Source organism: Macrobrachium rosenbergii, chromosome 9 (assembly GCF_040412425.1).
Source record: "Macrobrachium rosenbergii isolate ZJJX-2024 chromosome 9, ASM4041242v1, whole genome shotgun sequence".
NCBI lineage: Eukaryota > Metazoa > Arthropoda > Malacostraca > Decapoda > Palaemonidae > Macrobrachium > Macrobrachium rosenbergii.
The window spans coordinates 32,274,813-32,296,246 of NC_089749.1; the positions used below are offsets into that span (position 1 = coordinate 32,274,813).

The window sequence follows — 21,434 nt, forward strand, 5'->3', positions numbered from 1 at the left end:
TTGCCTGTTCTTTGAAGAATAAAAGATGATGATGATTTAGATTATAACAAGAAGATAGGTACTAATCTAAATATTTATTAGTATTAACACCAAGGCCTTGGCAACACTTTTTTTTTTTTTTAGCTAACTAAGAATAGCCTATTATTTCTTGAAAGTCCTGCTTGCTCTTGGTGTATAATTGATTCATTCAGATGGTAACTTAAAGTGTAAGACCATGTAGATAACTTCATATGCTTTCTAGCCCGAAATGGTCAATATTGAAATCTAAATGCTAAGTGCAATGTATTTTCAGCAGGTAAAGAAAATTAACATGCCTATAGACATAGGAATAAAAAATTTTTTTGGGGCAAAAATATTCAATTGGTTAGGTAATATTTACAAGTAAACCGTTATTTTTCAAAATACTAATATTTCAATAACAAATATAAAATAAATATTTTCAAAATTATTTCATTGTCTGTGCACATTGCAGACCTATGTTCCAGCTGGTGTATGTTGCCGCCAATCAGATGGTTGCGTCACACAAGAGTTGCATTAGTTCAAATAAAAAAAAACTTGTAAGGGCGTCAAATCACGTCTCTCTTTCCTTGTGTTTCTCCTTTCAGATGTACATTAATCACGTCATGTATTTTACCTGTCTTTATTTCAGATTCTTTGTGTACCTCATCTTATGCATCATTGTACGGCCTTTCTGCCGATATGTATATCTACCTTTTATATGTCATGTACCAAATGTTGCACATATTTATATGCTTTCTGAAAAACACAAATCCTGTATGGACGCTGCAGGGGGTCTCAGGTCGCCCGCTATCTTTCTGTCCGCTTTTTGTCTTATAAACACCTGTCGAGAATAATAGTTATTTAGTTATAAATGATTTGTTTGACCAGACCTCTGAACCCTTTTAGGGTTCTTCTCGGACTGGGGAAAAAAAAGAAAAGGGGGAAGAATACATAAAAAATTAAATAATTAAATAAATAAAAAATGGGAAAAACTTTAAAATAAAAAAAATCGAGGGAAAAAAGGGAGCAAAAAAGAGGGGAAAAATGATATTTTATTTATTAATTTGATTTTGTTTAAGAAGAGAATGATATTAATTGAAAAGTTATTACCTTCAGCTACAATATCCTTTATTGATTTATTTTGTAAATAAGTATTTCTTTTATGTTGCCATCTGGGACAGTCAATCAAGATATGTTTGATTGCTATTGGGATGTTACATTTTTCACAAGTTATTGGATTTGTGTGCGGAGTTGACATCAGATGACCATGTGTGAGTCTGGAATGTCCTGTTCTGAGTCTTGTTAAAATTACTTCATTAATTCTTTGTTTTTGGGTAGAAGAATGCCCCTTTTTAACTTCGTTCTTAATTTGTCTTAGTTTGTTTTGAGGGGGTACATTTGTCCAATCATTTTGCCAGCCCCTGTAAATAAAAGGTTTAACTGATGCTAGCCAGTCTGATATAGGAGCTTTCGTAGTAGTTGAGGGGATTGCACAAGGCAATTTAGCAGCTTTATCTGCTTTCTCATTACCCTCAATGCCTACATGGGCTGGGATCCAACAAACATGAACTTGAAGGCCGTTTGTAATTAATTGATGAATTTCCCGTTAGATATTTTGGACAAGGTGATTATTTGATTTAAATGATCCTATTGCTTCAATTGCACTTCTCGAGTTGCTCAATATGAGTGCTGAAGGAATTCCTTTTTTGGATATAATCTGGAGAGCCAATTCTATGGCTTTTAATACAGCTGTAAATACTGATGATATTAGAGGAAGGCCCATTTGGGTAGTTTCATCACCTGAATAGGCTGATGAGCCCACTCCAGCTTCATTTTTGGATCCATCCGTATAGATTATGATGGGATTACCCTTCCATCTTGTGTTCCATGGCATGTTGATGGTACATTTCTGTGTTGAACATATATTTCTTTGAAAGATATGATAAATATGTGCATATTTTTGCCCTTTTTAGTGTCCACGGTGTGATCTGATTTATTTCTTGGGTAAATTTGGGTATCATGTTATGTAATTTCAATAGATGATTAGTTTTTTTAGTAAATGAGTTTTGACTTGGGTTATTGTTTGTATTTTGATTATTTAGAAATTTATTTGATACAGGAGATGTGCCTGCTTGAAGGGATGAGCCTCTTCTTAAAGTAATTAGATCTCTGTAATATTTTAGAGGCAGTTGGCCTGCTTCTGCTAGGATGGAGACAGTTGGAGATGAATGGAAGGCTCCTGTACATATATGCACTCCCTCATGATGTAAAGCATCTAGAGATTTTAGAGTTGCTTCTGAGGCAGCTGAATAAATTGGACAGCTATAATTTATAATTGATAGTACTGTTGCATTGTACATTAACATTGTACCTCGTCCTGCACCCCATTTGGTGTGAGAGATTTTCTTTAATAATATAAGGGCTTTAGATCCTTTGGCTTTGATATATTTGATATGATCTTTCCAATTTAAATGTTGGTCAAAAATTATACCCAAATATTTAACACTATTGCACATGTTTATCTCTTCATTATAAAGCTATAACTTATCGGTTTGTTGTTTCAACCATCTTTTGTCTTTGTAGAAGATAATGCCATTTGTTTTATTTATCGACAACTTGAAACCTACTGAGTTAGTCCAAGTGGTTATATTATTTGTTGCTATATTAAGTATTCTTTGAGCATGTCTCAGAGAATAACTTGAATAATATATTACAAAATCATCCACATAAACTATTTTGTACACCCTCAGGCAGGTTCACAGTAATATCACCTATTGCCAGGGCAAATAAGATGCAGCTCAAAATACTGCCTTGAGGGATACCCTCCTCTTGTATGTAGGAATTTGAATATGTATTTTCTATGCATACTTGAAATGTACGATTTGTTAAAAAATTGTTGATAAATATTGGAAGGTGACCTCGAATATCAGACCTGTGGAGTTTGTGCATAATGTTGTATCTCCATGTGGTATCATATGCTTTTTCTATATCAAAGAAAATAGCCACTGTTAGCTTTTTCTTTTCAAATCCTTTTTTAATATGATCTTCTAATTGAGTTAATGGGTCTAGTGTGGATCTATCAGCTATTGATCCCGATTGGGTAGGTGATAAGATTGAGTATTCTGTTATGACACTTGTTAATCTCAAACTAACCATTTTCTCCAACAGTTTGCACAAGCAACTTGTTAGTGATATTGGCCTATAATTTGTGGGGTTGCTAGGGTCTTTTCCTGGTTTGCTGATGGGTATGATTATTGAATATCTCCACTTAGTTGGGAAGACATGCATTAGCCATATGTTATTATATAACTTTAATAAGAATTCTTTAGCTAGTGTAGCTAAATTCTGGATCATTTCAAAAGAAATCATATCATGCCCCGGAGCTGAAGATCGACATGATTTTAGGGCAAAATTAAGTTCATTCATATTGAATTCTTGGTTATAATCAAGGTCCTCATCAGTTTCAAAATTAAGTGTATGATTTATTTTTTGTGTTCTAATTCTTTTGAAGTGTTCATCTAAATTAGAATAAGCACTAATATCTTCTATATGTTTGGCTAATATATTTAAAATATCTTGTAGGTTATGATTTAGTTTGCCATTATATAGGATTGGGCTTCTAGGTAGTCTTACATGTTTACCATTGATTTTACGGATTTTGTGCCATATTTCCTTAATTGAAGTATTTGGCGACAACTCTGAAATATAATTTTTCCACGACTGAGCTTTTTCGAATATTATTGTTTTTCGAAATTTTGCACTATATTTATTGTAAAGTGGTTTAATGTGATCAATAGTTATACTTATAACTATTATCTTGTTTAGTTTGTTTATATTACAAGGGCCTTTATTAAGGGTGTTTAATCTAGACTTTAGTCTACTCAAATTACATGCCAGTGTGTGTTTGGTTTGATTTAAGAGAGATAAATTATTAGACCACCATGGAATGGGGGATATATTAGGGGTTGAAGAAGTTTTGGGGATGAATTTATCTGCAGCACTGATTACAAAACTAGAAAAGAAATCATTTGTGACATTATTGTTCTGATTTAATGGGAAGGGAGGGATATTTCTAGTTTGTAAATTGTATTTATCCCAGTCAGCTTTCAGTAAGTTATATTTTATGGGAAATGATTGTTTTTGGTTGTTCAAATAATTCAAAACAATTGGAAAGTGATCGCTAGTATATGAGTCGTCTAGGACATTCCATTCCAGTTTTTCAATTAATTCCAGTGAGCATAATGAAATATCTATTAAGGAGAAAGTTAAATGAGTTTTTGAGTAGTACATTGGCGAATCACTTTCATTCAGGCAATGTAAATTCTGAACATTTACGCAATTCTCAATGTTTGAGCCGGCCAAGTTACTAGCACGTGCGCTGTCCCACAATGGATTATGGGCATTAAAAGTCACCTACTATTAGTAGGGGGCCATTTACATTATTTAGTATTTGTGGTAAATCACTAAAGTTTGAGTTAAAATTTGGTTGATTATATAGATTTAGTATAGAGATAATTTGATTGTCTGGCATATGCAATTTGATTGCAGTTATTTGATATGACAGTGATGTAATATTTAAGGGTTCATAAGTTGAATCGTTAGGAATATATATAGCTGTTCCTAGCTTGCCATCCGCTATTGGTGAGTGGCAAGCTAATTTATATTTTCTAAAGTTCTTAGGAGTTGTACCAATATGCTGTAGACATATGCAAACAGGTTTATGTTCCTTTATTATTCTCTGGATTTCGCCTAGCCGAAGCCGAGTAGAAAATCCATTCATATTCCACTGAATTATTTTATTGGTCATTGTTTGGTGGGATTGGCATTAGATTTTGTAAGTTAATTGATGATTTAGCTATATCCCGTAACATTTTAAGGGAGTTTGTGTTACTTCGCAGCTAGGTTTGATTGCTGAATATTTGATGCATTGATCGGTTCTTCTTCATATTTCCTTATTAGCAAATCTATTTGAGTTTTGATCATGTTTTTCTTCAGTTTTAAGGATTCTGAGCATAGTTCGCCATCTTGATGGAATGTTAAAGGGCTCTTTCGGAACCTACTAGTTAATTATGAAATTTCAGGTTACATTTTCATTTTTGTTAGGTGAACGATTGTACGTCATTATGAAACACTCTTGACTTCCGCAAGATAAATCATGTTCCGAGTGTTGAAGGAATGTTCTAATCTCTGGGTATCAATTATGTTTCCATTACTGGATGTTGAAATATTTTTGTTAGGAATTTCTGGTATAGGTATGTTGGATCTCCGATGTGCTGGTATAAAATTTTGATTTGAATTTTTAGTTTATTATTATTATTATTCTTTGGTCTTGTTGAGGATTGATTTGATGTGGTTGTAATTTGATTAATTTTATGGGTTTCTGATTCTTCAGTGGCATGTTTAATTGAAGGTTTCTGCATTGATTTTGGTGATGAGAGTGCAGATAAATTAGTTGATTTATCCATATTTGGGGAATCGTTATTTATATTTGTCTTGGATTGTGGAACACTATGGATTTCTACTTGTGATGCAGTTAATGTAATCTGTTTCTGATTAATGGGCGAGACTGGGGTTTTGCTAGATCGATCTGTGAATGGAATGTTAGGTTTTTTTCCCTTAGGGGGATTTCTGTCAATTACTTCCCTTTTTTTATTATGGTTATTTTTGTCAATTAAGTTTTCTGTGGATGATGTTAGTGCATTATGAGTTTCCAGATCTGGATTATTAACCTCTGCTGATTTTTCCATATCACTGGAATTCGTCTCTGAACAATTAACTGGGCTTGTTACTGGGGAGGTCTGTTGCAACTGTACTCTTGGGCTTTTATGAATAGTAGAGGAGGGGGAGAGGTGTGTCTCAGCTATTCTGTGTTGAGATTCTTTATGTTTATTATGAGTTGTTACAGCATTTTGCTGGGTCATTGATTCCTCTCACCTTCAGTTCAAGTTTGGCTTCGTTAACGGGCATTCCAGTTCTGTCCATTAACATTTGTAATTCTGTATAATATTGATAAAATATGCAGTCTTTAGATTTTGCAAGATGGTTTAATTTGCAATTTACACATTTGAAGGTTTTGCATTTCCAATTTGTTGTGTGGTCTTCAGAACATACAGCTCATATAGCATTATTTCTACATCTTTTGGTTGAATGGCCATATTTTAGACAGAACATTGGAGAGGTTTAGGGACAAAGGGGCGAACTTCTCTATTTAGTCCTAGAATTTTTATTTTTCGTGGTAATTCCCTGTTTGTAAGTTTTATTTTGACTATTTTAATATGTTTATTTGCATCCTTTCTACTTGGGACAGTATATAATTCCAAGTCATGTATGTTGTTGTATCTTAATTTAAGGGAGTCAAAGATTTGTTTTGATGGTAGCTCTTTTTCATCATTGTCTGGGAGCAATTACTGTTCCTTGTGTATAGTTTAGTGTTTCATGGCTGGTTACTGTTACTTTTATTTCATTTATGTTGGTTGTTTGTAGAAAGGGGGCTTTGGTTGTTGTTTGTATTAGCCATTCATTGTTTTTGATATGTCTACATTCCATGTCTTGTGTGGGGTGTATATTTAATAATTTGTTCTCTAATATGGCTGGTGAGATCTGTTTTTCTGCTTTTAATATTAAAAATCTGGACCAATTGTCTGGTCCAAAGATATGTTCAAAATGAACTAGTGTTGGATTGAGTCAATAGTTATTTCTTTTTAATTTTTTCACATTCATTGGTGATGAGATGTCTTCTGTTGATGGAGTTTTAGGAGGATTACTTGTCTCTATTTTAGAGTTATTGTCCTTTATGTATGGTTCCAGTGTTATGATACTGGAGTTTACCAATTTGTTATTATTTGTTTCTTTTTGACTTTCTAAACTCTTCGAGTCTTTAGGAATTGATATTTTACTTGGAACAGGATGTTCCATTGTAGCGTTTATATCTATGCTAAGGAGATTCGGGAGCGACGTTCCATTAGTCATCGACTGTGCCAGAATTTTACCATCATGGGGTCCAGGGGTACTAATATCTTCACGACTACTTTGCATAAAGGATATAATAATAATAAAAAAAACAATAATAATAATAAATCTTGAAAAGATATCATTGGCTTTTTATGAAGTTGAATGTTCCACTAATGGCACGAGTGGGAACTGACTCCCAAATGTCCGCGTCCCTACCCTACCCCAAAAGGGGGATGGCACATCATGATTAGTATGGCCCAAGTGTAAGCAAAACCCGCTTGCTAGGACTGAGTGTATTGTAATAATACAGTCATCCCCATCCTGATCACAATATGGGCTAACCGGACAGAAAGCCAAGAGTCCTATTCCTAGAACCAGGCCCCCCTGGAATCTGTGGTCCAGCTCCACAGAATAGTTCCGCCTGAAAAAACAGGTCCTAACATTATCAGGTAGATGATGGTTCTACCGCAGTTCCCACTATTTAGCTTCAGATTCAACTTCACTCCATGCTATGACAAAAGTGGAAAAATCCACAAAACTATCCCTAAAGTGCATTAATATATATGTGGGACACTTGGGATTAAACTTAGGAAAAAAAAAAAATAGATCCATAGGTTCGAGAGCCCCCTCACCACATCAAGGTTGTCTCAATTTGAGGAGGAGACAATTCTGTTAACCCTTTAAGATTTCAATGACATCATGCAAATTTCATTCCTTGATATTATGGTCAGACCATCCATTTGGGAAACAAAGAAATTTCTGCCCTTGGCTAACTTCATCATATTCTAAATTTTGTAGCTGTAACTTTTCAAAGCTAATAAAGTAAAGTAACACAATTCAGTTTAAAAAAAAAAAAACCAGCATTCCATCATGGAATAAAAGTTTACAGAAAGCAAACCAGTAAAATAGAATTATCAGTGCAGTAAAATAAAATTATTACCAAGCTCATATGCATTAAGCCACAATGGAGTTTCTTTTACCACAGACAAGTTTTGGACCGGGCCCCCCCAACACAAATGGAAAAAAAATCTGTAGAATTGTGTACTAACTGATCAATGAAAGTCAGTGATACAATGTACCAACTTGTTGGATTGCCAATCAGACAAAAAATGTTGAGGAACTAGTAGTTCTTTTGCCTTCTCAAGAAAAAAAATGAGATCTGTATACTGCTAGGATATAAAACATTGAAGTTATGTTTCATAAATATAGTTTTATCTTACTAGGCTTACCCTCTTCACGTTGCTGAGGAACTATACAAGTTACATACTGTAAGAGGACTAGTTCTGGTGGGCAAATGTCCTGTTAAGAGATATATTCAATAGAAGCACTCGGCAGAACCACGTTTCCAGACATCTGGCACCACAACTTATGAGGTTTTTTGATGTGAAGCATAAAATTTCCTTCATCTTGTATTAAACAGCACACCCTTGCAAGTGTACTGTAAACATTATCGCTATATGAATCACTCAAGTATCACATATTGTGTGTGTAACTTAACTTCCATTTGTTTGGGCATCATATTTCTTTAAAAAATATAGTATGAAGATTACGAAACACAAAAAAAAATTTAAAAATTTTATGGTAAAAAGATTCCAGAGTTGACTCAAATGAGGGTAAAAACGAGACACCTCATATTCAACGATAAATTACATACAGTACATAGGTTTATACATATCTACACTATCTACAAATGCAAAACATAAATACATCACAGGAATTAATTCTACTTACATTTATGTCCTAATTAAACTCCGTTTAATTTAGATTTTTACAGCTGATATCACAATTTGAAGGCATGATGCCTCTTCTTACATCCTTACCATTTCAAGCGGATTCCAAGTTTCAGATATTACTGTCTTTATAAAAGTAAAAAATTAATATTAGGAAAATGACAATACTAAAGCAGTATTACAGTTCTTGTCGGTGTCAAAAGACACCAAGAAAAACAAAATTATACACATTAAAAAATAATCATCATTACTTCTGGGAGCACAATACTTTGGCAGATATTGTATAAAATTACAATCATTATAGAATACTACATAGTGCATAAAGATCTCAATTCCTTGGTAAATCTAAGCCACTCAAAAGAATAAAGATAAAGTTTTCAACTGGACAGTTATCACTATCAAACTACTCAAAATATTACATTTCCACAACTACCACATCACACACCTAAAGGAAACAAACCAACAGTGAATACAAGTAGGTAATACAATTAAATATCTGGTAGTCAGAATGTTAATAAAATCACTTCATATTAATTTACATTACAATGAAACATTAACTACAAGCTTAAATTACCATAATATCTACACGTTATAAAAGGCAACGTATTCAACAGAAGAAATTTCATACCATACAACTGTGGCCAATAACATAATATTATTATGTAGTTTAACCAGACTACTGAGCCAATTCAGCATAACATTTAATAGTATATAAATGACAAAACTGCAGAATTCTACTAATGAAATAGTAGGTGCCACAGATGGCAATACACTTAAATATGAACTCAGCAAATTTCAGCAATCAGAGAAGCAGAGCCCACCTTAAGTACTGTACCCTCTGTAACCACCACTAAAAAAGGTAGACTTTGATTGTTGTGCTGCAATAAAGAAACCTAATATATTTAACCCTTCTACTTAGTTCTCTTGTGTATCAAATCATGATTTATACTAATGCAGCAAAACATAAAATTAAAATAATTATAAGGCAGACTAAAAGACCACTATGCAAAAACTCTTAGCTCTCAATAATTCTTCTGGTATAAAAGATTTGTTAGGTGCCACAAATTACTTGCAAAAGAGTATTCACCAATTCAGAATCACACTATAAATAAATAATATTGAAATTTTTTATTTGAACTTCTCTACCTCCTAACCTCTCTAGATGCTGCTTCATAAAATAATTTCTCTTGAACCTTCTTCCTCTGTTATCTGGTCCAATTCATCCCTTTCCTTCACTGACAGCATGGTAAGTTCTTGAATCTACCAAATTTACAACATGACAAAGTGAAAAATACACTAAAAACTGAAAAAGTAATCTTGCAAACTTTAATTATAATATCTGATGTCTTCCTAACTTATGAGTGTTGATGGCACACCAGCTATTTACTGCTACTCAGTGTTTTTTCTGACTTAAGTCACTTATGAAGTTAAATGAACTGAGAATGATTAAATTTTCACAATTCTAAAGTATTACTGTGAAGAAGAGAATACAGCAAGTAAAGTACAATTTTACCTTGCCCATTACATACTAATGTCATCACTGTTACTATTTAAGTCTTTTCTTTCTTGAACTCCTAACACAGGGAAATATTAAAGTCAAATAAATGTAGAATGATTAAGTAAGCATGTATACTATGTCTTTTGAAAACTGCAGAGATGAAATACACCAGCTGCAAATATCCTAGAACTAACATAAAACCTAGGCCTTTGTTTTCAGTAAAATGATGAAATATTTTCCTAATGCAAGTCAACTACAATAAGTGCCATTCTGAATACCAGTACAAACTACACACATTGTACATTGTCAAAATGTAAATCTTTCTATGAAAACTCTAAACATCCTGCTTCTTCCCATCATCAAGACAAGGTGTCTCAAGTTTTTATTTCAAGGAATTTCTGTAGAAATTACATTAATATGGATTTATACAAGAAAACTCTACACACAATTTCAAAAAGATAACTATCTGCTCCCTTTTTACCAATATTATTTGTGGTCCATCTACTTTAATAACACTGTAAATGGAATAGAAGTTCATGACAGCTAAAAATGGACATTCAATACAGTACTGCATATGGAAAAAAAATATTTTCACCCAAGAATGAAAAAGGCTAATGTAGTTTTATCCTGAAATAAAGGATTTGGAGTAATTAAGTTATAATCTTTTAATTTCATGTGAAATTTCAATAAATGAACTGGACAAAATGTCAAAAATGCTACAAATAGCCCTATGAGTCATATGACTATCTTCCTAGTTAAATGATATCATTTTTCATTAAAAGCACCTTATTGCTTAGTAAAAAATCAATGATAGACAGTGACTTTCTAACATAACTGTTTATCTAGCACTGTATACAGCATTTATACAAATATCTTTTTCCAGAAAAAGACATAAAGGTTCAGCTATACTAGAATGTACCAATATACAATAGCCAGATTCTGAAAAATTCCAATACACTGTATATTTCTTCTAATAACCTACAATATATTTCTGAAGATTTATGAGATTTTTAAATTTTCTGTTCTCTTGTAAGTTATACAAATCCATATGCTCATTATCACAATTTTCCACTTAACATACTTCAAACCTTAAATATTCTTAATGGTTGAATGCTTATCTTCTTTCTTTTATAGGCTACAAATACCAAAATATTTGCTTATTGGCATCCTTCAACTTCGTATTACTGCCATGAAAAAGTGTACAGCCATGAACTGAAAATGTACAACCATACAACCAACACTTGCTATTTCAACCACAAAATACAATACCATTAACAACCTATCACACTATCATTGTAAAAAAACACATTCCTAAGCAATACTAAACATTCTAGACATCATCAGTCCTCTAAAAAAACTTAAAAGTACAACACTATGGAAGTTCAAAAATTTCTGCAAATTTCTTTGAACACTTAAGAATTATTCATGACTAGTTAATGAATAAAAAGAACTGGAGCCCTCCCAAACGAGTAACGTAAAACAGGAGATTCAGGAACATGCCTGCAGTGCTACATTATCAGTGATAATGATCATGTCCAAGATATACCACGATATTTTGAAAACACCTAAGCATTAATCATCTTGTCAAGAATCAAAAACATTTTATAATATTTTTTGAGAAAAAGTTCTTTATTAGCCTTGACAGCCTAGACCAATTACTGAGTTCAAAAAACAGTTTGTCATGAGTGGTTAATAGCTACAAAATGGAGTAGTCTACATGCAGTGCGAGTCCCCACCCTTTTGCATGAAATTTTCCTCTTCTTTGATCTCGTTAAGATAAATATGGTTGCCCGAGCTTCGTCAGTTGTTATTTACTGACAAGGTAAGTTTTAATTTGGAATCTGGACAAGCCTCCTCTGAATGACAAAGAAATCAATATAATTTTCTATGCATGTTGTACAAAAAATTATCAAAACTTTACTTAGAACAGATTTTCACAAATATCAAATAAATGAATTCATTAATATCAAATTTATAAAACATCAAATCATAACTGCACTGCATGCTAATATTTGAATGTAGCACTTATTTATTGATGTGTATCGTTATTGCAAACCTATTCAAAATACCATAAAAGGAAGAACCACAAGAAAGCTTAAAAAGACAGCAGAAAGTATTCCGAACAACATTTCCATCATCAATCCTATGGAAATCTGGCCTACTGTATGTATACAATGTAAACAAATTTTAAAACCAAATTTCAAAGTTTTGTTAAGGCATAATATTAAAAACTGACTTCTACACATTTCTCCTTATTTTCAATCTAATATACATTAATGCAACACTAAAGGCTCGGACATACTACAAAAAGACATTATCAAAATTCTTTTACAAAAATTTCCTATTCATGAGGCTGAAAGCGACAAATATTAGTGTTCTGGTTACTTAAAGCCAACCAATGAAACTCTTTTAAGGGAAAACTTTTCAAACAGAAAATTTTTAATGAAAAACAACCTGCAAACAATTACAGTAGCTGGCAACCAATCGTCACTCTATTTCTGTTACACACACACATACACACACACACACAAACAATCACAGATCCACTATCTGTTTGGTAAATAACTGTTTTGAGGATTCTTTCACTCTGAAGCCTTCTCTCTTCCCTTGTGCATAGCTGCTGTTCACAGATTGTATTTGCACCAAAGGGGATAATGTCAAACTTCTTCTCCCACAATAGTTATGGAAAGTTTCTTGTTAGGCCATCTAAATGTTAAGGGTATAGTAACCTGTGGAAAGAAAGACTTGTTCATGCCTAGGGAGTTACTTAACTTAGCCTACGTCTAAATATATACTTTATATCACTTTTTCTTAATTAAAGCAGAGACCAATATCCAAACCATTTTTAATTCTTACTGGGCTGACCCAAAGGGTTTATTTTTATTTCAGATTTTAGCTAAGAAATTTAGCTTAATTCAACAGTTGGAAAAATTTACATGTTGAATAAATTTTTTTCATGTGAATAACTTTTTTTCATGTTGGGCGACAACAGTATAATTACATAAAATTCAAGTAATGTCCAGCATTTTCTGCACTCTAGGACTGGGTCATGCGGATCATTCTTTACATACCATGAATTGTGCCTTTTCAACACAGGCATCCAGCCACTTATCTGAGAAACCTTAGTAGCCTGGCTACATCACCTAGCTATTAACCTACACAATCAAAAGTCAATTCTGATTTTCACATACAGTAATACCCCGAACTTGCATGATTTGAGTTGCACAAATTCACAGACACACGAATTTTTCATTGGAACTTAACTAATGGTCACACATGAGTTTTTCACAGACACGCGAACATTTGTGAACACTGAGAAACCCTGCAAAAGTGTTTGTTTAATTATTTAGGTAATTTATAAGTTTTCAAGCTTTTATGTGTAAATTAATTAACATTAAATATTATTAAAAATAATATTTTCTCTCTCTCTCTTTTAGTGAGATGAATTTTTATGGTACATGTATACAGGTATGTTTATTTGTATGATAAATAAACTTTTTACATAATAATAAGTACTAATTTTCAAATATTAATAAGATTAATAAAACTAAATAATATAATAATAATAATAATAATAATAATAATAATAATAATAATAATAATAAAACTGTAATTACAAAATTCGTATTATTTTGAACAAACAAATTCTTCCCTCGACTTTTGTAAGAAGGTGGAAAGCAAAAGCTGTCAGACATGTCATTTAACATGACAAGAAGGGGAGTGTTGCTAATCAGTGGTCAAAGTTTTCTTGTAATTCTGTGTGTGTGTGTCTGTAATAATTCATAAAAAATTTCACTCTCTTAAGTAAGGAAAACTGTTATCTCTCTCTCTCTCTCTCTCTCTCTCTCTCTCTCTCTCTCTCTCGTTCGAAGTTAGCCAGCCTACGTATTACAGCACTGTTTCTCTGTATGTCTTTAACTGTACAGTAGATAATTTTGAATTGATCTAATTTTACCTGTACCGTTTACAAACTGTAAATGCGCTGTTCTAAAACATAGAGACACAGAGCATTTCAGAACAAAGAGAAAGTGACAGAATTAAGAAGTTTTTAAAAACGAGGTTGAGAAGACTTCTAAAAATAGGTCGGTGGAATGGGGGAGAGAGTCACACACTCCTATATTCTTAAGTCAACCATTTATTTTTTTTTTTAAGGGTAATGTAGTAAGCTAATTTTTAAATGAAAATACAGTAATTTTAATTTCATTTAAAAGTTAGTTTAACACTGAATTTCCATCTTTTGATATCTAACGTAAGAATAAATTTCTCTCTCTCTCTCTGTAATAATTCATAAATAATATAACTTGATATTTCAAGTAAGGACAATATCTCTGTCTCTCTCTCGTGTGTTATTCTCTCAGTCTCCGTAATAATGGATAAATAATTTCACTCTCTTAGGTAAGGACAACCTTATCTCTCTCTCTCTCTCTCTCTCATAGTTAGCGCTCACACATTTTCACAACTTATCAATTCTCTGTACATCTTTACCTGTACAGTAGATAGTTTAAATTGATCTAATTTGACCTGTATCGTCTACAGAGTGTAAATGCGCTAGTGTTGCAAATACGTTCTAAAACACAGAGACATAATAACTAAGAGTTGTATTAATAAAAATATAAAACACTGTTTGTTAATGAAAAAGCATTACAGAACAAAGACAAATAGATGCAGAATAAAGAAGTTGTTAAAAAAAGGTTGAGACGATTCTAAAAATAGATTGGTTGAGAAGGGGAGAGAGAGAGAGAGAGAGAGAGAGAGAGAGAGAGAGAGAGAGAGAGAGAGAGAGAGAGAGAGAGAGAGATTCTCTTCCAACTCTCAATTTTTATGTCAGCCATTTATTTCTCTTTTTTTAAGGGTAATGTATTAAGCTAGCTTTTAAATGAAATTACAGTAACTTTAATTTCATTTGAAAGTTAACTTAATAATTTGGGAGCATGATTAGGGTCATATTTAATGTTTAAACTTTAGAAATAAGCATTTATTAGCATTTTTAGAGAGATGCCAAACTTAAGCGAAAATTCACCCTGCGAGAGGGGTTCTGGAAGCTAACCTCGCGTAAGTTCGGAGTATGACTGTATATTAATTCAATGCAACTAATCTTCCTAACTATGAATGATGAACAACCATACACAAATTAACTTGGCAAGAATTAGGAAAACTTGCAAAAAAAAATCATTATTAATTTACAAATTATGAATATGTTATTGATGATGGCAGAGTCTGGGGCTCTCTAAAGAAATCTAATATAAAATAAAAAACTTAATCCTTGTCCAACATAAAGCCATGATCATGGCATTGTTCAAAATTGGCACCTAACATGTATTCAGGAACTTTGGTAACCTGGGTATACCACTATAATACTGCCTTGCTAATGGTTAGCAGATTCCACTTCACAAAATAGCAATGAATCAAAGCATCAGCTCCTGTTATGGCTTTGAAAGATGTGATAAAAGACATACCTCCCCAGGGTGGCAGTAGATATAAGACATATTCTACATTATTTTCTCGTGCTTAAAGTGGTAATATATGAATACTGTATATAACTTGTATACTTGAGAAATATTTTATTTATATATTATGGTATGAAAATACAGTAATACAGTTAATGAAATCTGTTAAATGTAATTAAGCCAAAAGTGAGTGTGCCAACATGACTGTAATGCCAAAACATTCACATGTCAGAAAGAGCATGTGAAATTTTCAATACCTTCCCATGTCTGAAGTATAAATACAATAAAATATGTTATTCCATGATTCTTGAATGCTTTGCATTATTCACTAGTAAAAAAAAAAATACTTGCAAAGTATGGCATAAGTGAACTTCAGTTGAAAGTGTTAGCCTACTTTTACAAGACAAATTTATATGTGGAAATATTTGGACAGGTATTTTGGCAAGTACCCTATGTTAGAGCATGTGACATTTTGCCTGAAACTTGAATATATGTGTGTTTTGTGAAATTCAGGAATTTCATTATTATTACAACACCAAGGACCACAAAACAATATTTATGCATGTAAAATTTGCAACAAAATGTTTTGTAAAATCAGTTTAAATTTTGTCACCTCTCATGTTAACCAAATTCCTTTTAATATAGTGTTTTAAACTGTACCAGAAAGCTCATAGCATTAGCTTTCTAATGATATATAATTTTATATATATACTTCTGACAAACTGACGGTGTTTAAATATAAGATCCAGAATACGACTAAAACTTCATGCCATCCCAAAGGTCAACAATTGTGATTTTAACAATAAAAAATAATTCACTTGACAAAATATGAAACCTTAGTATGCCTAAGTGTACCACAAGGTATACATTTCTTTTCCAATATATGGAACACTGTTCTCTAAACCAGTTATAACTGACTACCTTGTCCTCAGCCCAGGCCTACAAGTATACTCAGGTTTTGTGTGTCTGTTTTTATTATACAGTATATAGTTTGCTGCATTTTAAAAAGTAATACTGTACTTCATATTTCTTTTTCTATCACCCACACTTTATCTCATATCTCTCTGTACCTGTTAAGAAAAATAAAATTAATACAAAAAGCATTAGCATTTACCTCATCAGGATCTACAAGATCTGACAAATCTTCAACAAGGGTTGGGAGAAAATCATCAGGAATAAGAATCTGAAGCCATGGACCTTTACTAGCATATGGGCACCCTGAGTCTACAAAGGCACCTGCAACTGCTGGCGAGACAAAAGTAACTGCCCATGCATCTAAAACGGACTTGAATGTAAAATGCCTACCATGCTTCAATCGACCCCTGCAAAAAAATAAAGATTGATTAGAGCAAATTTTAATGAGCTGTCTATGAACCTATAACTTCTGGAAGTATAAAGAAAATTTTCAAAGTAATTTTATTTTTCCTAATAAACAAACCTGAAGTTCTTTACATAGCATTTAACTACCTAACACAAGCTGGAATGGCTGTTTACTCCCAGACAATGTTGTTAGCTACCAACTGTACTGGACTCCACTTTGCCTTCCAGCCCAGGTACCAGAATGAGGAGTGGCTGAGGTGAGACATAAATGTAAAGAACTTCATGTTTGTGTTAGGAAAAATACAAATCACTTTAAAAATTTCCTATTTGTTCCTACACAAATACAAACCTTTGTTCTTTACGCAGGAGACTTACCCATTGGTGGGGGGAGTCAGGCCAAATCTCTGAACTGACTGGTTGGTTCTACCCACCTAAGAACACTTCCCTGGTCTGAATGAGCTGAGAAAGGAATCCTGCACCTATAGCTTGATGGACAAGATGTTAGAGCAGCTAGACTTCTGGGCATAGTGTAATAAGTTTGCTTTTATTACCTTTCATGAAGGCTTGAAAGAACCTTATGTGTTGGAGACAATAAAACTTGCTATTAAAACCAATGGATTTGTTTCACTGTCCATCCCTCTCCCCTTTTGTCCACAAAGAGGGGGGGGGGACATGCATCCAATCAATCTACAAATATGATGAAGGACAAGATACCACCATCATGTACTCACCTGCAAATCTTGTCCGTCCATACGTGATGGCTCGATACCTGCCTCTGTGCCCTACGAGAGAAAAAAGTAAAAGAGAAAAGGGAGGAGACCAGTCTCTCTCTCTCTCTCTCTCTCTCTCTCTCTCTCTCTCTCTCTCTCTCTCTCTCTCTCTCTCTCTGAACACCTTAGAAGAGATGCTACCTGTCCCTTCAGGGACCTGTCCCTTCAGGGGAGCCAGGTGAGCTACACAACTTGTTGGGCAGCCACCTCGGAGCCCAAGGACTTGTGGGCAACGTCCCAAAGGTAAAACAAGGTATGTGTGGTCTGGTGTGACCACACACCTGCTTGCAGGACCTTTTGAACTAACAGGTTCTTTCAGAATGCCAGGGATGGGTTATGTCCTAACCTCGTGAGCCCTCACACGGATCGAACTCCCGTCTTCCTCGTCAGAAATGAAATGGACCTAAGAGGTCATTAAGCATTAAAATGGAAACTGAGACCAGAAAGGTTTTAAAGGTGTAATAGGACGAATGCCTTGCAGTTGCACTGAAACAATTGTTGGGAGTCGGTGGAAAGAGGAAGAGAATATGAACAGAGTTTCAGTAAAAGGAATGAAAGGGGTTGCAGCTATGGGCCAAAGGGATGCTGCAAAGAACCCTAAGTAATGTCTACAGTACACCATGAGGTGGACTGACAGCACTACCCCCTACAGGGGTCTTCCAAGTCAGACAGAGCACACCCTTTTGTTTGTCTCATGAAGCCAGAAAGAGATCATGTTCTTGGACACCTCTTTCTTGGCTGAGCCAGTACTAACAAAGACATGCCGACACTCAGGCCTGAGATAATGAGTTCTCTTGAGGTAGTACCAGACAAAGTAGCATCTCGTCCAATCACAACCTACATAGACCTCTAGGATGGGGATTGAAAAGAACTCAAATCTGGCATCAAGGACCAACAGACTCTCAATCTTTGCAACAAATTCTAGGACAAACTCAAACATAACAGATCCCTATTCCCCTTAAGTGCTTAAGATCAAAGGAAAGGCCATGAAGCTTACCTACTCTCTTCGTCGAAACTACGGCAAGCAAAAAAGTCTTTAAGAGTCAGATCCCTGTCTGGCAACTCTCTCAATAGCTTACACGGAGTATGAGTTAAGCTCCTTAAAACGGGAACGGGAGTCACATCCCACTCGGGGAGCCCGAGTTCCCTGGGTGGGCAAGATTGTTCGAAGCTTCTCAGAAGCATAGAGATCTCTCATGAGGACGAGAGATCGACTCCCTTCAACTGAAGGTACCTGGCCAAGGTCAGCTCTGTAGCCCTTAATGGCTGAAACAGAGAGAAGCATCTCTTGGCAAAGAAACACGAGAAAGTCCACTACTTGCTGAAGAGAAGCTCTGACCAGAGAGATACCCAGTCGACAACACCAACTACACAAGATGGCCCATTTCCCCTGGTACACAACCGCTGAGGATTTTCGAAAGGTATCCAGACATCTCCTTCACTGTGTGTCAAGAAAACCCTCTCGCTCGCATGAGACACTGGATAGTCTTCAGGCGTGAAGTGCCAGCACTTCCACTGCGTGGTGATACCATTTGGCGCACAGCATGTTGTGCCACAGGGGAATCTCTCTCGGGACCTCAGACAATACAGCCAGCAGGTCTGGAACCACTCGGAGTGTGGCCACGTGGGCACCACCAGAGTCAACCTGAGATTCATGGTTATCAGAACCCTGTTGATCACCCAATGAATCGGACAGAATGGAGGGAAGGAGTCAACTAAGTTGTCCCAAGGGTGCTGAAAAGCATCCTCCATCGCATCCCACAGGTCAGGTATCCCTATCACCTGACGGGCGACTAAGCTAGTCTGCCACTACATTCCAAGAACCCAGAATGTACCTGGATGACAGCTCTACCAAGTGTGCTACTGCCCACTCGTGCACCTGTAACACCAACCTGTGCAGCTGGAAGGATGCCAGTCCCACCTGCTTGCTGACGTATGCCAATACCACAGTGTTGTCGCTCATCAACACCATAGAGTGCCCTTTCACTCTGTCCTGAAACTCTTGCAAAGCTAAGAAAGCTGCCTTGAGTTTTAGGATACTGATGTGGAGGTGTCTTTTGTTCTGGTCCCACACACCTGAAATCAACAAATCTTCCAGGTGTGTGCCCCATCCCTCTGTTGATGTGTTTGAAAACAGAAGCATCTTGGGTGGGGGAGTGCCAAGAGCACTCCTATTAAGAGGTTCCTGTCATCTAACCACCAAGCTAAATCTCTTCTCACTCCCTCTGACAGAAGAATAGGAGAGAAAAGAAGGTCCCTCACCAGAGATAAAAAATCCTTCATCTTCCACTGAAAGGAGCGGAGGTGAAGCCACCCATTAGGGACAAGCTTCTCCAATGACAATAGGTGACCAAGAAGGACCTGCCACTATCAGGCAGGTAGTGCAGAAGTTCCTGTTTGACAGGAACTTCTGTGCTACCTCTCTGAACCTGCTGATACGAGAATCTGAAGGGAAGACTCTTGCTGCTGCCGTGTCTATCAGCACGCTCAAATACTATACCCTCTGCTTGGCTGTGAGATCTGACTTCTCAAAGTTGATCACTACATCCAGGACATGATGAACCTTGAAAAGACGACCTCTGTCCTGAAGCAAATGTGGCAATGAGCTCACCAGGACCAACCAATCATCCAGGTGCCTCAGAAGACATAACCCGTGTGAATGAGCCCAAGCTGAGATCAATGTGAACACCCAAGTGAATACTTGGGCAGTTGAGAGTCTGAAGCAAAGTGCTCTAAACTGGAGCACTGTCCCCCCCGCCCCCGAAGTAAAGCGGAGGTACTTCTGGGAGGAGAGATGGACTGAATGCATGGAGTCACCTTCTCTGAAGGAATCAAGAACAGAGTGAACCATTTCCATCTCGAACTGGGTCTGGCAAACGAACCGGTTCAGTGGAAAGAGGTCAATGATGGGCCTTCAACCACCTGTCGCCTTCACCAGAAACAGGCAGCTGTAAAACCCTAAAGACTGGTCTTTAGCAACGCCTTTCTGGAGCGTCACATTCACCTCTTCTCAAAGGGCAAGATCCCTCTGCGAGCCTGGAACCAACACTTGGAATTGGACTGGATTGAGAGTGAGGGGTGGCAAAGACTCGAAAGGTAGCAGATAACTCTACTCGGTGGACATCCACTATCCAGGCCTCCGCTCCATGTTGCTGCCAAGTTGCCACATGGCTCAAAAAGCACTCCCCTGCCATCGGCAACAAGAGGGGAGAAAGCTGCCCCTAGAGTCCTGCTCCATTTTTCTTTCCCTGGCCTCCCTTCCTTGACTAGGAGGAGGGCTCCTTTCACTACCAGGCCAGAAGACTGGGTACCTCTGTGAGAGGCCAAGAAAGTCAAACTTTCTCTGACCCGAAGAAGAAGGGCCAGCCTGACCCGAGAGTCGGGCCACAGTACCACGCAAAGACCCAGAGGTCTTAACACTGTCACCAGCTTGTCACTGTTGTCAACCTGAAGCCTGTCCACCATGGCCTCCAACTCACTTCTAGAAAAGAGGGAGGATCCATTACCAGTTCATTCCCGAGTGCCAAAGCCGACTCGGGACCAACAACCTAAAGAGTTGAGACACCACAGTGTCTTGCCTCTTCAGCACTAGGTTTGCCAACAGGTTTGCTGTCTGGTTGGCAAGGTAGGTAACAGCCCTACCTCCAGACAGCAGCAGTCTCTTAAAAGCTGTGTCCTCCTCTGGTGTACAAGTGCCTGAAGAAGAAGCGATCTTGGC

At 35.8% G+C, this 21,434-nt stretch overlaps 1 protein-coding gene across 1 annotated transcript in view; it reads right to left on the bottom strand.

Annotated features, from left to right (window-relative positions):
• Positions 1-8,513: 8,513 nt before the first annotated feature.
• Positions 8,514-21,434, bottom strand: part of Su(fu) (suppressor of fused) — a 67,164-nt gene continuing 54,243 nt past the window's right edge. The window contains exons 8-9 of the mRNA XM_067108871.1: positions 16,741-16,948; positions 8,514-12,908 (exon numbers count right to left, since the gene is read on the bottom strand). Coding sequence (XP_066964972.1) covers positions 12,837-12,908; positions 16,741-16,948 — 280 coding nt within the window. The 3' untranslated portion in view covers positions 8,514-12,836. The remainder of the gene's footprint in view (positions 12,909-16,740; positions 16,949-21,434) is intronic.